Source organism: Medicago sativa, chromosome 7 (genome assembly GCF_051527215.1).
Source record: "Medicago sativa cultivar Bolivia chromosome 7, Bolivia_mono, whole genome shotgun sequence".
NCBI classification, from domain to species: Eukaryota; Viridiplantae; Streptophyta; class Magnoliopsida; order Fabales; family Fabaceae; genus Medicago; species Medicago sativa.
Window position 1 is genome coordinate 87,632,369 of NC_140755.1, and position 14,273 is coordinate 87,646,641.

General features: G+C 33.1%; 1 protein-coding gene across 1 annotated transcript; it reads left to right on the top strand.

Annotated features, from left to right (window-relative positions):
- Nucleotides 1–345: 345 nt before the first annotated feature.
- Nucleotides 346–12,680, top strand: LOC146909793 (structural maintenance of chromosomes protein 4-like). Its single transcript, XM_085723313.1, has 28 exons — nucleotides 346–642; nucleotides 720–809; nucleotides 889–990; nucleotides 1,833–2,009; nucleotides 2,097–2,227; nucleotides 3,320–3,398; nucleotides 3,468–3,625; nucleotides 3,736–3,811; nucleotides 3,939–4,067; nucleotides 4,144–4,288; nucleotides 5,535–5,665; nucleotides 5,767–5,919; nucleotides 5,998–6,187; nucleotides 6,880–7,013; nucleotides 8,290–8,448; nucleotides 8,728–9,033; nucleotides 9,117–9,293; nucleotides 9,471–9,554; nucleotides 9,632–9,841; nucleotides 9,948–10,037; nucleotides 10,109–10,230; nucleotides 10,305–10,460; nucleotides 10,542–10,649; nucleotides 10,735–10,795; nucleotides 11,693–11,827; nucleotides 11,955–12,042; nucleotides 12,137–12,209; nucleotides 12,299–12,680. The coding sequence occupies exons 1-28, from the start codon at nucleotides 544–546 to the stop codon at nucleotides 12,417–12,419; spliced, it is 3,684 nt and encodes a 1,227-aa protein (XP_085579439.1). The 5' UTR covers nucleotides 346–543; the 3' UTR covers nucleotides 12,420–12,680.
- Nucleotides 12,681–14,273: the final 1,593 nt, after the last annotated feature.

The following is a 14,273-nucleotide window of genomic DNA, read 5'->3' on the forward strand; positions in this document are numbered from 1 at the left end:
CGCTTGCAAACTTGTTCTTTTCTATCTAGGTTTAGCGCTTGCTAACCCTACGCTTCCGTACTGCGTCAATTTTGTATGAATTTTTTAGATTCAAGTATATGATTTTCATTAATGTTTCTATATAAATTTTGGATTTAATGCTTAAAAATCCTTATGCAAATGGATGGAAAAGACAAAAATGACATAAAAAAGATAAATAACAAAATCAAATTAAGTTAAAAGACGAAGAATGTAGTTTTTTTTTATTTAATTAATACATTTGATTTTTTTATTATTATTATTATTGAATTAAATAAAAATAATTAGAAGCCTCAAAGTTGAAGGGCTCCTCACCTCAACAAGTGGGACACGAACACCTGTAGTATATATACATTCAAAGTTCAAAATTTGAAACCCCTATTATTCGCGCTTTTCCATTTCCACTTCGAAATAATCACTTTTTCTCAAACCCTATCTATCTTCATTACTACAATTCAATTTAACGTAACTGCAGAGAAAAACAAAAACGAAAATTCCCAAACAAACCCTAACTCTTCCGCATCAATGGAATCACAACCACCATCTAGGCTTTTCATCAAAGAGATGGTGATGCGGAACTTCAAATCTTACGCTGGCGAACAACGCGTTGGCCCCTTTCATAAGGTTATTTATTGGATTCTTCCATTTTTTTTGAATCATTCAATTTGTGAAGTTTAAATTTTGGGAAATTTTGGTTGCAGAGTTTTTCGGCTGTGGTTGGACCCAATGGAAGTGGAAAGAGTAATGTGATTGATGCTATGTTGTTTGTATTTGGGAAGAGAGCGAAACAGGTTCGTTCCTTTTCTCGAATGTTCTAGAATTTTTTTATATTTTTGATTACTTATTTTGATTGCCGATTGGTGCTTGCAGATGCGATTGAACAAAGTTTCGGAGCTTATACACAATTCTACCAATCACCACAATTTGGATAGTGCTGAGGTTTCTGTTTATTTTCAGGAGATTCTTGATTTGGTACCTTTTCTTGTTAATCTCTATTTGTTACTTTACTTCTTATATTAATTTTTCTACGTATGTATAACATAAGATGAGATATTAACGGGGTAGAATTTGATGTTTCTTTTTTTTTGTTGACAAAGTTTATTTTTTTGCTCTCGTGAAGCATGAAAAGCTTGTAGATTTCGTTCTTTTGTTTTAAGTTTCATTTGATATGTTTTCACTATTAATTCTAAAAATGGCTTCACTATATTTCGTGATTTTAAGAATTTACAAAGGGCAAATAGGAAAGAAAGTATAATCAGAATGTAAAAGTAAAGAAGAAACAAAAGTGAAAAGAATTTACAAATGGCTTCACTTTATTGCGGACTGTCTAAGCTTTATAAGCACTACTTAAACCATGTCTCTAGGTGATGCGAGTCTAATCCTACCCTGTCATACCTAGTAGGCTTGTACAATGAAGTTCTTGGAGGCTGAAATGAAGGCAGCCTAATTCCGCAATTAAGGTAACTCGTACAATGGAAACTTACTAGGTAAAACTTTCATAAGGCTCATACACAAGGCAGAATTTCCAGCAGACATTTAATAGTAAAACTTATTCAATGCAAAATCAAGGGAGAAAATTGTAAGCACCCTTAGTTTACACACGTGTCCCTTATTCTTAGCTATTGGATTCTTTTTTGTTTTCCTTATTTTCCTTTGGTTTCTTCTGCCACAAGCTTGTTTTTAAGTGTGGCCTTTATAACACACTGCCAGAGTGCCAGTGGTCAAAAGAGTTTTCATATTCATGGTTTTATTACCCTTTTGTGTTTTTCATCTTTGATATTTAAAAATTAGAATTGAATTATGTATGACTGCAGGAAGATGGTGCATATGAGACTGTTCCCCAAACTGATTTTAAAATTACAAGGGTGGCTTTTCGGGACAACTCCTCTAAGTATTACATTGATAACTGTTCAAGTAACTTCACTAAAGTTACCGAGAAATTGAAAGAGAAAGGTGTTGACCTTGACAATAATAGGTTTCTGATCCTTCAGGTTGGTTATTTCATATACGATGCTTTTAATTTTGTATTAAAGGTGGTCATGTATATCTCTGTTGATGCTTGGACTGTTTCTTATCAGGGCGAAGTTGAGCAGATTTCACTTATGAAACCAAAATCTCAAGGACCTCATGATGAAGGCTTTCTAGAATATTTGGAAGATATTGTTGGGACCAAAAAATATGTAGAAAAAATTGACGAGTCATATAAACAGTGAGCACCTTTCTTCATTTCAACATTACAAAAGCATAGATAGATACTTTTTGTTGTTGTTGCCTAATTTGGTTTGATTTGCTTATTACAATTAAATATACGGGGCATCTGAAATTGTTGTTTTTATTTTTTATTTGAGTTTATTTGGGATTATGCATGACATAAGTGTACCCAAGCAAGTATTTGGATAAACTTATGAAAGTCATGTAATAGGCTGTTTACCCAAACAAATAGAGGTTTAATTTGCCTTTTTGTTTTAAAACAGCTTGTGATCTGTTAGGAAACTTAAAAACTGATGGATAGGAAACTAAATTTTGTGTAATTCACACTTAAGATAACATTTCGTTCTGCTATATAATCGACCATGTAAGAAGAAGAACTATAACTATACAAGGAAAGGATATACTGAAAAATGGGGAATGCTAGAGTACGCCCACTTAATAATATTACTACATGTAAGAAAATGAACTATACAAGGAAAGATGCCATTACTTCCTTCCATACAATCAACCATGTAAGAAGATGAACTATACAAGGAAAGGATATACAAAAAAAGCAGTGAAGACTGGATAAGCAGCAACTGAAAGGACTGCAGCCTCCCAATTCCCGAACACCTGAATAACTTCATTCCTTTTCTATACATAAGACCAATTCAGTCATATCAGATTGACATACTCTTTCTTATTCTCCACTTACATTATGTTCCAACCACATTAATAGACAATAGCCCTTTTTCTCAGTCACTCAGATATTCTGTTATAACGGTTGAGAGTCCTACATTGAATAGTGATATGGCATGAAAATTGGTTGTAAGTGATGAACATCTCTCATTTTGAAAGCTGGTTTAGTGGAGCTGATTTAGGCCCAACACAACCTCATCTCTCTAACAATCTGTGTGACAGCTATTATACAGCTATCATCACTAAACTGCCTTAGCTACTATTACTAATTACGGAAGAATGTATAAACTTTATTTGCTCTATAATAAGGACCCACTTTTCATATTTTTATGGTGACATACTGTTTGTTAATCACTTGGATTCCAATTATAGCAGAGAACTTCTAATGTCTGAAGTGTTGTTGTTTTTTTAGGTTAGAATTTCTAATTGAGAGAAGATCTGGGGTGGTGCAGATGGTCAAGCTATCTGAGAAAGAAAGAGACAGCTTGGAGGCACGTAAGAATTGTGACTAAATGGATCACTTGACATTTGAACAACCCCTAACAGTTCTTTCGAAACAGGATGTGAAGAATGAAGCAGAAGCGTACATGCTTAAAGAGTTATCTCTCTTAAAATGGAAAGAGAAGGCTACAAAGCTAGCTGTTGATGATACAGGTGGAAAAATGGATGAGTTACAAGTGGGCGTTGCTTGCCTAGAAGAAAATCTTAAGGCGGAAAGGTAACTTTTAATTTCATCTATAGTCTTTCTCTATATATACATACCACTTTCCTAATTATTCGCTTTTCTTATTCTTGACTCATGAACAACTTCGTGATACCTTATTCCAGGGACAAAATCCAAGAAAGTAAACAAGTTCTGAAGGATCTTGAAACTACGCACAGCAACTATATGAAAAGACAAGAGGTTCACATGACATGGGACTTGACTTGAACTTATCAGTTTGCATGATGGCATGCCAGGGCATTGTATGCTTAGTGATAAGCTTATCAGGTAGTAACCGATTTTTTTTCTTCTCTTATTCCTGTAACAGGAGCTAGATAATGATACGAGGAAGTGTAAGGAAGAAATCAAGGAGTTTGAGAGGCAGAATGTCAAGTATCAAGAAGATTTTATGCACGTGAATCGGAAGATCAAGAAGCTGGAAGATAAAGTGGAAAAGGTAATGGGAAAACATGATTTATTGCACTTGAATAAATGCATGAGCGATGTGCCTTATCTATTCATTCATATTTCAGGATTCATCAAGAATTGAAGCTCTTATGAAAGAGGGTGAGGACTCAAATAATATGATACCAAAACTCGAGGATAATATCCCTAAACTGCAAAAATTGTTGACTGATGAGGAGAGGGTCTTGGAAGAGATCACAGAGAGTTCTAAAGGTGGGCCCTTGTCTTTCTTAACTACTGATATGCTTGAAGTTGCCTTTGATTAAATTTGATTTACTGAATGCATCTCCATATGATGCTTTTAGTGTTAACCTCATTAAAACCTTTCAGCTCTTAAACATGCTTCCTTGCAACATTCGTCGTTTGCCGTATTGATTGTTAAACTTACAATGCTTGGCTTGGTTAGGTTCTCAATTCTGGTGCATAGCTGACTGTCTTGGCTTTTCGCTTATTCAAATTTAAATTGATAGATAATAATGATTGTAATATGTTAGATTGGTTCAATATAACTGTGAACCAGACCCTCAGCGAGGCTCAATCAAAACTATGTGAATCATTATTCTTTTTGAAGTAAGCGAATCATTCTTTCTATTGAACCAATTGTCGATTGGTTGTTAAACCAACAAATAGGTATGAATCGGATTGGTTTGAGTGGATGCATATTGGTTTGGTTTCTTCTTAAAAAACAGTAGGTTGCTTGACGGGAAAATTGAACCCCGTTTTTGGTATTTTCATGCAAATTTTTAAATGTTTAAATAGTTCCAAAAGTATAAAACTGCTTGAGCTAATATGTAGCCACATACAAGTGCTAGTTTTAGCAAGTATACATAAATACATTTGTTAGTTTTCATTGCACTTGAAAAGAGAAGGTGAAGTCGTGAAGAGGATAAAAAGTAATTGTATTTCTTACTACTGTTACAAGTTTATCGGCTCTCTACTGCATTTATCGTAATTAAAAAATTACTACAGCGTAAGATTAGAAAATAAAAACTGTGAATAATCTATTGACTAACCAAACTGATTGCATTAACAATACATGGCTTGGCATGGGCTAGATAAATGGGCTTTCCCCGTCTTTTTTCATCTGGTGATCATGCTCTGTGGGAACACCAGTTGTTTTGCAACTCAACTTATCTTCTTATAAAGATCCAGGACATATTTCCTATGAAAGATGAAGATAACTTTCCTAGTGTAGACAACCTCTATGCTGTGGAAGTACTTCAACCTCCTGTGCTCCTTCATTTTGAACTAAGCTGCTAACTTATCCCCTAAAATTCTGTTTTCCTACTTCATCAGCCTGTCTAAATTATATTAAATTGATTCCATATACAAAAATGATATATTAAATTGATTCCATATACAAAAATGAAACCAATATATACTATGAGCAGTAGTGGATATTAATTGTAGTTTTCTTTTCTTGACGGTTTCAAATTAATTTTTGATTATTGGTAAACAGTTGAAACTGAGAAATTCCGCTCTGAGCTTGTTAAATTTCGTTTGGAGCTTGAACCTTGGGAAAAAGATTTGATTGAGCACAAGGGAAAGCTTGACGTTGCATCTAGTGAGGCTAAGCTTCTAAGTGAGAAGGTGATAATGATTTCTCTTATTTTAAGTACTTGCTATATTTATATTTAGTAGTAGGAGCATGTTTGATATTGAAGGTGATCCTTGATGGTTTTTCTTTTCAGCATGAAGGTGCTCGTGAAGCCTTTAAAGATGCTCAAAATCAGATGAAAAGCATAACAGAAAGAATTATATCAAAAATTGCAAGCATTTCTCAAATTAAGAGTAATATAGAAAAGAACAGGCGTGAAGCATTGGAAGCTCACAGAGTGGAAGAAGTGAGCAAATTTTCCTTCTTTATTCAACTTTAACATTTTTATTCCCAGGCATTTGGTGATAATGTTCTTTTTCTTAAGGAATGTATCAAAAAGCAAGATGCCCGAATTGCTCTTGAACAAGATGCTAGACAGAAGGTTGTTGAACTGAAGTCTGATTTAGATTCAGAGAAGAGTCAGGGATCAGTTCTAAAAGCAATCATGAAAGCTAAGGAAACCGGACAAATAGAAGGGATACATGGACGCATGGGTGACCTAGGTGCCATTGATGGTAAGTTTTTTTTTTTTATTGCAATCTTTCTGGCTTCATGATGTTCTTTTTAAGTTTTCCAAATTGGATCCCTTTCGTGCCGTGAAAACTGCAAAAAAAACCCTGGTTTGTGATAGTCCTGATTGTATCTATTATTATTATTAATTGATTTAAATTTAATTATAAAATTTTATGCCGGTACACTGAATTTTCAAAAACAAACATATCTTACCTATTTTTTATGATCAAAATGAAATAGACTTTATAGAGCTTGGGGTAATGGCTTATTGTTGTGGAAGTTTTGAATTTGAACTAGTAGCCAAAAGCTAGGCTTATCCCACCTATGCTTTATTTGGTTGTAGTTTGAAGGTTTAAGTAAACTCAGAGGAGGAGCGATCTCTTTTCCTTCCTCAAACATAATTTCAAACACATTCTAATACTAAAATCCAATATCCCAAAAGCAAATACATCATACATATCATCTATCATGTTTTATTTTGTCTATTAGTTTACACTTTCCAAATATTTTTGGCTTAGTTTTATTTTGTTTTACTCGCTAAATGATATTAGATTAGATTGTGAATACGAAGTATTGAATTTATCTTTTAATCGATCTGGATGCTGGTGAACAGTGATTAACTTTATTGATGTATTGACATTGTATGTGATCAGAGCATACCGCTATTTTGATGTCTGAATTTTGATAACTGCAGCGAAGTTTGATGTTGCTATATCAACAGCATGTTCTGGGCTTGACTATATTGTGGTGGAAACAACAACTGCAGCACAAGCCTGTGTTGAGTTACTTCGCAGAGAGAATCTTGGTGTTGCTACTTTCATGATATTGGTATTTATTTTATTGTTACTGGCGGAAAGACGGGCATGTCTATTGCGTTTAATTGTATGTGGAAAGAGATATCAATTTATTTATTTATTTATTTTTTTACAATAGAGATATCAATTTTTTTCATGCATGTACTATGCAATCAAATATTTTTGGCAAATAAGATTAAAATAAAGGCCAATACTTACATACGGTTCCTTATGCACCTTTCATCAGGTTCCTCACATTACATTTCTTAAACACGGTTGTTTTAAACTTTTAATTATATCTTGATGCAACGATTGATTCAATTTTTGGCAGTTTTTTTTTTTAATATTTTAGTTCAAAACCGGACGAACAGTCCCTAAAGAACTTTATGTAAGTATTTTCCTAAAATGAACTCTTTTTTTAGTGTCCAACTCCAACATTGTTCCTATTGTAGTGAGCTAGTTCCTATGTTAATGGAATTTAACTATTTTTTATTATAATAATTTAAATAATATAATAAGAAAGATAAAATAGTAAATAAAATAGTTCAAGAACCATTAGAGAAGCAACACGAAGCAAGTAAGCGTATCGAAGATGAGAATGTTGCGTTGGATGAGTGGTAAGAGTAGAAGGGATATGTTTAGGAATGACACCATTAGAGAGAGAGTTGGGGTAGCACCTATAGTAGAAAAGATGGTAGAAAATAGGCTTAGGTGGTTTGGGCATATAGAGAGAATACCTATAGATGCTGTAGTACGAAGATTAGATCAGATGGAGGAGAGTCAAATCAGAAGAAGTAGAGGAAGACCTAGAAAAACTATAAGAGAAATTATTTGGAAAGATTTAGAGGTTAATGAATTGGATCCAAATATGGTTTATGATAGAACATTATGGCGTAATTTGATTCATGTGACCGACCCCACTTAGTGGGATAAGGCTTTGGTTGTTGTTGTAGTAAATAATATAGTTTAAATGAAGGGCAAAAACAGAAGCAAAAATCCAGCCCAAAACTATGTATCCCCTCTATTTATTGGTGTAGATAACTTACATTATCTAATGTGTTTCTGCTGATGAATGGTTGTTTAAGATTTTGAATGGTATGAATCAATTTGCTCACTTTAACTTCTGGTTTACTGCAATTTGATTAGTATAACCATGGCTGAATTGAATAATAGTGTTGATTTGATTGAATTGAATACGATTTCCCATTGATTATCTATTTTGTATTTCAATGATTTTTTGTGCAATGGTAATAATTTAAATTTAAACCAAATCAGACAAATATAATTATAATAACATTTTTTTTTTTCAGGAGAAGCAGGTTGATCTTCTTCCAATGATGAAAAAGAGTGTAAGCACTCCAGAGGGGGTTCCCCGCCTTTTTGATTTAGTAAAGGTTCAAGATGAAAGAATGAAACTTGCTTTCTTTGCAGCACTTCGAAACACAGTTGTTGCTAAGGATCTGGACCAGGTCAGTTGTTCCTCCTTAGCATAAAACTTTGTTCTGATTATAAATTCAAGAGTTGTTATTGAGAAGTTTTGAATTTTTGTTTCTTATATCATAAAACTATTAGATTGTTTATGATACAAGAAATAATAATCGAATTGTATGGCTTACTATAAATATAATTATTAGTTATTCTAAAACGAAGACATATTACCTTGGTCTTGGACAGTTAATTTGCCATTGTTTGTATCAAAAAAGGAAGCAAATAAATAGCAACATTTTTTCCTCCTGTAAATTTTTTAGGCAACACGCATAGCATATGGTGGAAACAATGAGTTTCGGCGAGTTGTTACTCTTGATGGTGAATTATTTGAAAAATCTGGAACAATGAGTGGTGGGGGTAGTAACCCCAAGGGTGGGAAGATGGGCACATCGATTCGAGCTACAAATGTGTCTGGAGAAGCCGTTGCTGCTGAGAGGGAATTGTCTAGACTGACCGTTGAATTGAATGAAATTCGCCAAATAATGATGGATGCTGTGAAGCGATACCAGGTCGCGGAAAAAAAAATTGCAGATTTTGAAATGGAGCTGGCTAAAAGCCAGAAGGAGGTAATGCTTATTTCTGAGTCTAGAAAGGCACTTTTATGGAGTTGTTGGTACCAAGCATTGAGTTTTTCCCCCTTCTTCTACAGGTTGACAGTATGAATTCACAACATAGCTATATTGAAAAACAACTTGGTTCCCTTGAAGTTGCATCAAATCCACAAGAGAACGAGCTCGATCGGTTGGAAGAGCTGATGAATATTATTTTTGCAGAAGAAAGAGAGATTAATAGACTTGCTGACGGATCTAAAAAAGTGAAGGAAAAGGTGGGCTTTGAACTTCCTTATGTTTATAACTTTAAATTACTTTGCAAGTTTGGTGTTGCTTGACTTGTCTTGCATGTCATCTTTATCTTTATCTTATGATTTCTAGCAGTGTTTGCAGTTAACAAAGGCTATATCTTTATTTAAATTAAGTTAGCCAAACTTATCCATCATTTTTAGGTTTCAGAGCTTCAGAGGAAAATAGAGAATGCTGGAGGTGAAAAATTAAAATCTCAGAAGTTGAAGGTCCAGAAAATTCAGTCTGTAAGCATCCTGGATGTTGAGAAGAACTTTCAATTCAATATGATGCTGTGTCTATACTAATGGTACCCATTTACTAGGATATTGACAAGACCAGCTCAGAGATTAACCGTCACAAGGTTCAAATAGAGACAGGGCAAAAGATGATGAAGAAGTTGACTAAAGGAATAGAGGATTCGAAGAAGGAGAAAGAAAGGTTAACTGAGGAGAAGGAAAAGTTAAATGAAAACATCAAAGAAATAAAGCAGAAAACATCTGCTGTTCAAGAGAATTACAAGAATACACGAGAGGTTCTTTTCCTTGTTCTTTTGCTTGTCTGGTTATGTAAATTATGTGCCTACATAAGTGGTGGTGACGGTGATTGTACGTTCATGTATTGTGTACATTACTATCTAGATGATTGACAAACACCGGGATGTCTTAGAGGAAGCAAAATCTGAGCATGATAAGATGAAAAAATCAGTGGACGAATTGCGTGCATCTGAGGTACTTGTTGTGTGACCATTTTTCATGTCTCTTAAAGTTGGAGTTTTCTCATTGTAGTCTTTATTTTGCAGGTTGATGCTGACTTTAAATTAAAAGACATGAAGAAAGCATACAAAGAATTGGAAATAAAGGGGAAAAGTTACAAGAAAAGACTAGATGAGTTGCAAATTGCTATTTCCAAGCATCTTGAGCAGTATGTCATTCAATATTTGTTTGGGAATACATTCTTCACTATTCTGAAATTCTTACAAGACAAATTGGATGCAGAATTCAGGTAGATTTAGTGGATCAAGAAAAGCTACAGGTTACATTGGCTGAAGAACATCTCAATGCTGCTTGTGACCTGAAAAAGGCCTGTGAAACAGTTGCATTGCTTGAAGCACAACTGAAAGAGATGAATCCAAATCTTGATTCAATTGCAGAGTATGGCTTTTTCCAATTTGTTATCCTAACTGTCTTCCTTTTTGGTGTTGCACTGAAGTGTTTCTTAATTTATGATATCAGATATCGGAAGAAGGTATCATTGTACAATGAGCGAGTCGAAGAACTTAATGCAGTTACTCGGGAGCAGGATGATATAAAGAAGCAATATGATGAATTGAAAAAGAAGAGGTGTGCATGTTATTAATTTTGTATTGTTGACTTACTTTTATTATTTTCTATTTGTGAAAAATGTAAGTTGAATCTTTCATTTCAGATTGGATGAGTTTATGGAAGGATTTAATGCCATATCATTAAAGTTAAAGGAAATGTACCAGGTTTGGAAATCCCCTCTCTATCTCTCTCTCTCTCTCTCTCACACACACACACACACACAAAAAAAAAAGTGCTTTGCTCTGCAGTTCACTGTGCTTTTAACTTGTTATATATCTAATAAACTTAACATATTTGGATCCTTATGTTTGCATGACTTCTGATAACAGTGAAGTTGTATTTTAAATGCATTGCCACTTACAACTTGGTGGTAAGCCAGAAAAATGTATGATTTATAAGATGTGAATCTAATGGTGCTGACAGATATGTAAATTAATGAGGGCATAGATTCTCAGGTCCAGTTTATAGAACTGGATAAGAGATTAGGAATATGGAAATCATAGGAAGAAACGGCAGAATAAGAAACAACACCCTTCATTAATGGGAATCTAACCCCACCCTCAAACACACACACTCTCTCTCTCTCTCAACTGGAAATGGTGAAGGGTGGTTTACATTTCAAAATGATTTTTATTCTCCTTGGCGCATAAAATTCCCACCTACACAATGGGAATTAAAGAGAGAAAATATGAACAAAAAATGTTCCTCATAAATCCATTAAATTACAAAAACTTTTTAAAGCTTGAATCAAATATGGGAGCACTATATTCCCAATCTCATTTTTTCCAAAATATATACGCATATCTTGAAACAAGGGTCTTTAGTTGTCCACTTCGTAATGCATTGAGAATAATTCTAATCAGAAGACACATAGTTCTATTGCCAAGTACTACTTGCACAATATTTTATATACCAATCTTTTTCATAAATATGTCCCAAAGCTCAGTTCTTTCCGGTCTTAATATTTTGCAAGGCCATCAATAACTCTCACAAACGCAGTTCCTAATGGATTGCACAGGGTTGTGATAATTAACAAGTATTACCTTTTTTGTTGTTTGCAGATGATTACACTCGGAGGTGATGCAGAACTCGAGCTTGTGGATTCTTTGGATCCTTTCTCTGAAGGCGTTGTCTTCAGTGTTAGACCACCAAAGAAAAGCTGGAAAAATATTGCTAACTTATCCGGTGGTGAAAAGGTGCCTTCTCTCCCTCCTCTTCCTCATTTGAATTTTGACCTCAATTCATTCGTTATATAATTCATTGACAAAACTATCTTTTTCCCTGTTAATAATAAGTGGTGTATTTTTGTTATTTATTTCCCAGACTCTTAGCTCACTGGCTCTTGTATTTGCTCTTCATCATTACAAGCCCACACCGCTTTATGTAATGGATGAAATTGACGCCGCTCTGGGTACTTCTATTAACTTTGTAGCTTAACTATTTTGTTTTAATTGCTGACCTTTCACTTTGCAATACACTAAACTATGTTTTATATGGTTTGGCAGACTTCAAGAATGTGTCTATCGTTGGGCATTATGTGAAAGACAGGACTAAGGATGCTCAGTTCATTATCATAAGGTAGGTTTGTTACTTTAGATTTAGAAATGAAGTAAATCATTGCTTAATTAATCTTAATGCTTACAGTGGTATGCTCATTCTTCTTGCAGTCTAAGGAACAATATGTTTGAATTGGCTGATCGACTTGTTGGTATTTATAAAACTGATAATTGCACAAAGAGCATCACTATTGATCCGTCCAGTTTTGTCGTTTGCCAGAAGAGTGCATGATAGATTTGTCGGTGTACATAGAGATGTTAAAGTGTAGAATGCCTAAATAACTAGTCTCTTGTACCAGTTTTTTTGGTTGCAAATCTCTTATCAGTTTGATCTGGCATATAATTGTTATTGTTATTTATTACTAATTTACTGGTGTGCTATGTATTCTGTATATTGAATGAAATCTAAGCTGATTTTTAATTTTTAATTATAGCATATGGGCATACGTCAGATATAAATGAAAAATGCATGTAATTAGTTTTATTTGTTAAATTGCCATTATATTTGAAATCTTTAAAAATAGATGATGACAATTTACACATCAATATTTTGCATTTCAAATTTGTACAATGCTTGGGCGCAAATACGAAGATCCAAAATTTTTCTCATTTTGCAGATAATTGTCCTTATAATAAGACCAAATGAACAATGTTTGGGCACACAAACATAAAGTGATTTGTTGCCAAAATATTTAATCATTTTTTACCAACTTTTTTATTATTAGAAAAAGTATATTTCTGTGTGTGCTCAAATATTATACATTTGGTCTTGTAACCATAGAAGAATGCCTATGTCCATAATGCATATTTTTACCTCTATCAATTGACATACATATTAATTAGAATAACATATTTGTATATTTTCTAAAAAATAAATAAATCATATTTGTATATCAAATTATCATTAAAAACAATTTTTAAGAATTAAATTGATCCTTCTAAAAAATTAGATCTATTTGAATTTCTCTTAAAAAAAAAAGTACAATTATATTTTATCATTCATGAATGTTTGATGTTAAATCATCAGTTCTTCTAGAACTATATCTCAAATCTTCATAAACAATGATAAAATTCCTAGTTTGTGTGATCCTTCAGGGATGCTTTAATATTTATAAAAATAGTTCTTCATGAACTTATATTACACATGATGATCAAGACCAATTCATTCTTTACGCAATCCTTCAGGGATTATAAATATTAATTCACTTTTTATTTATTCTTTGAAGCGATTCAATTGATTTTTACAAATTGGAGTCACGTGAGTACTATCATATTATGAAAATCCAAGAAAGAATGATAAGCTACGAGGTATCACCAAAATAGTAAAAAAAATCATTGATAAGATTCAATAACAAGTTTTAATCCCAATTCAATACTGAATCTAAATAATGATACACAAAAAAAAAATTTGGTATGAGAAATAAACCGATATCACTTAATTAAAACTGAAATTTATCATTGGTTTCTTTAACGTGATTATTATCTAATGATGAATGCACTTTTGATTACTGCATATGCACAAGTTATTCTAAATGTATTTCACAGAAATGTTCACATTCAATAAAATTTCCCCTATTATACACCTGCATACATAGAAATAGGCCAGGACAAATATATTTCCAAGGAATACAAATCTTGGATTGTAAAGGAAAGCAAAACACACAGCAATTGTAAATTACCAAATTAAATTAATTTGACCTGTAAAAGCAACATACACTATCTTCACATAGTATCATGCATACAAGTTTAAGCAAGCTTTGCATCTATGATCTATGAAAAAAAAATCTAAACATAAGAAAATGGCAGCACCTTCAAATAAGGTGGTTCATTCACCACTCACGTTAATTGTAAATAAAAAAATTGAGAAAATTAATTTGAAATCACGCTTAAAAGAAAATCTAACTATCATATGATTGAAAGGATGAACATTACATGTTTCCCTCATGAATTCAAGCGATTGTTAAATCATTGTCTAAAACCATTAGACACTCAAATTGCTCTGGTAGAGATCGTGCTGATAACGTGTTATAAAATTGATCCTTAACATTGCAAGATATTATAAAGTATATAAGAATAGAGAGAAAGA

Excerpts from the sequence above, each read along its gene's own strand:
- LOC146909793 (XM_085723313.1), top strand. The coding sequence starts at position 544 with ATGGAATCACAACCACCATCTAGGCTTTTCATCAAAGAGATGGTGATG. Across the intron at positions 6,188-6,879 it reads TGACCTAGGTGCCATTGATG|CGAAGTTTGATGTTGCTATA; the intron begins GTAAGTTTTTTT and ends TGATAACTGCAG. Across the intron at positions 10,231-10,304 it reads ATTTCCAAGCATCTTGAGCA|AATTCAGGTAGATTTAGTGG; the intron begins GTATGTCATTCA and ends AATTGGATGCAG.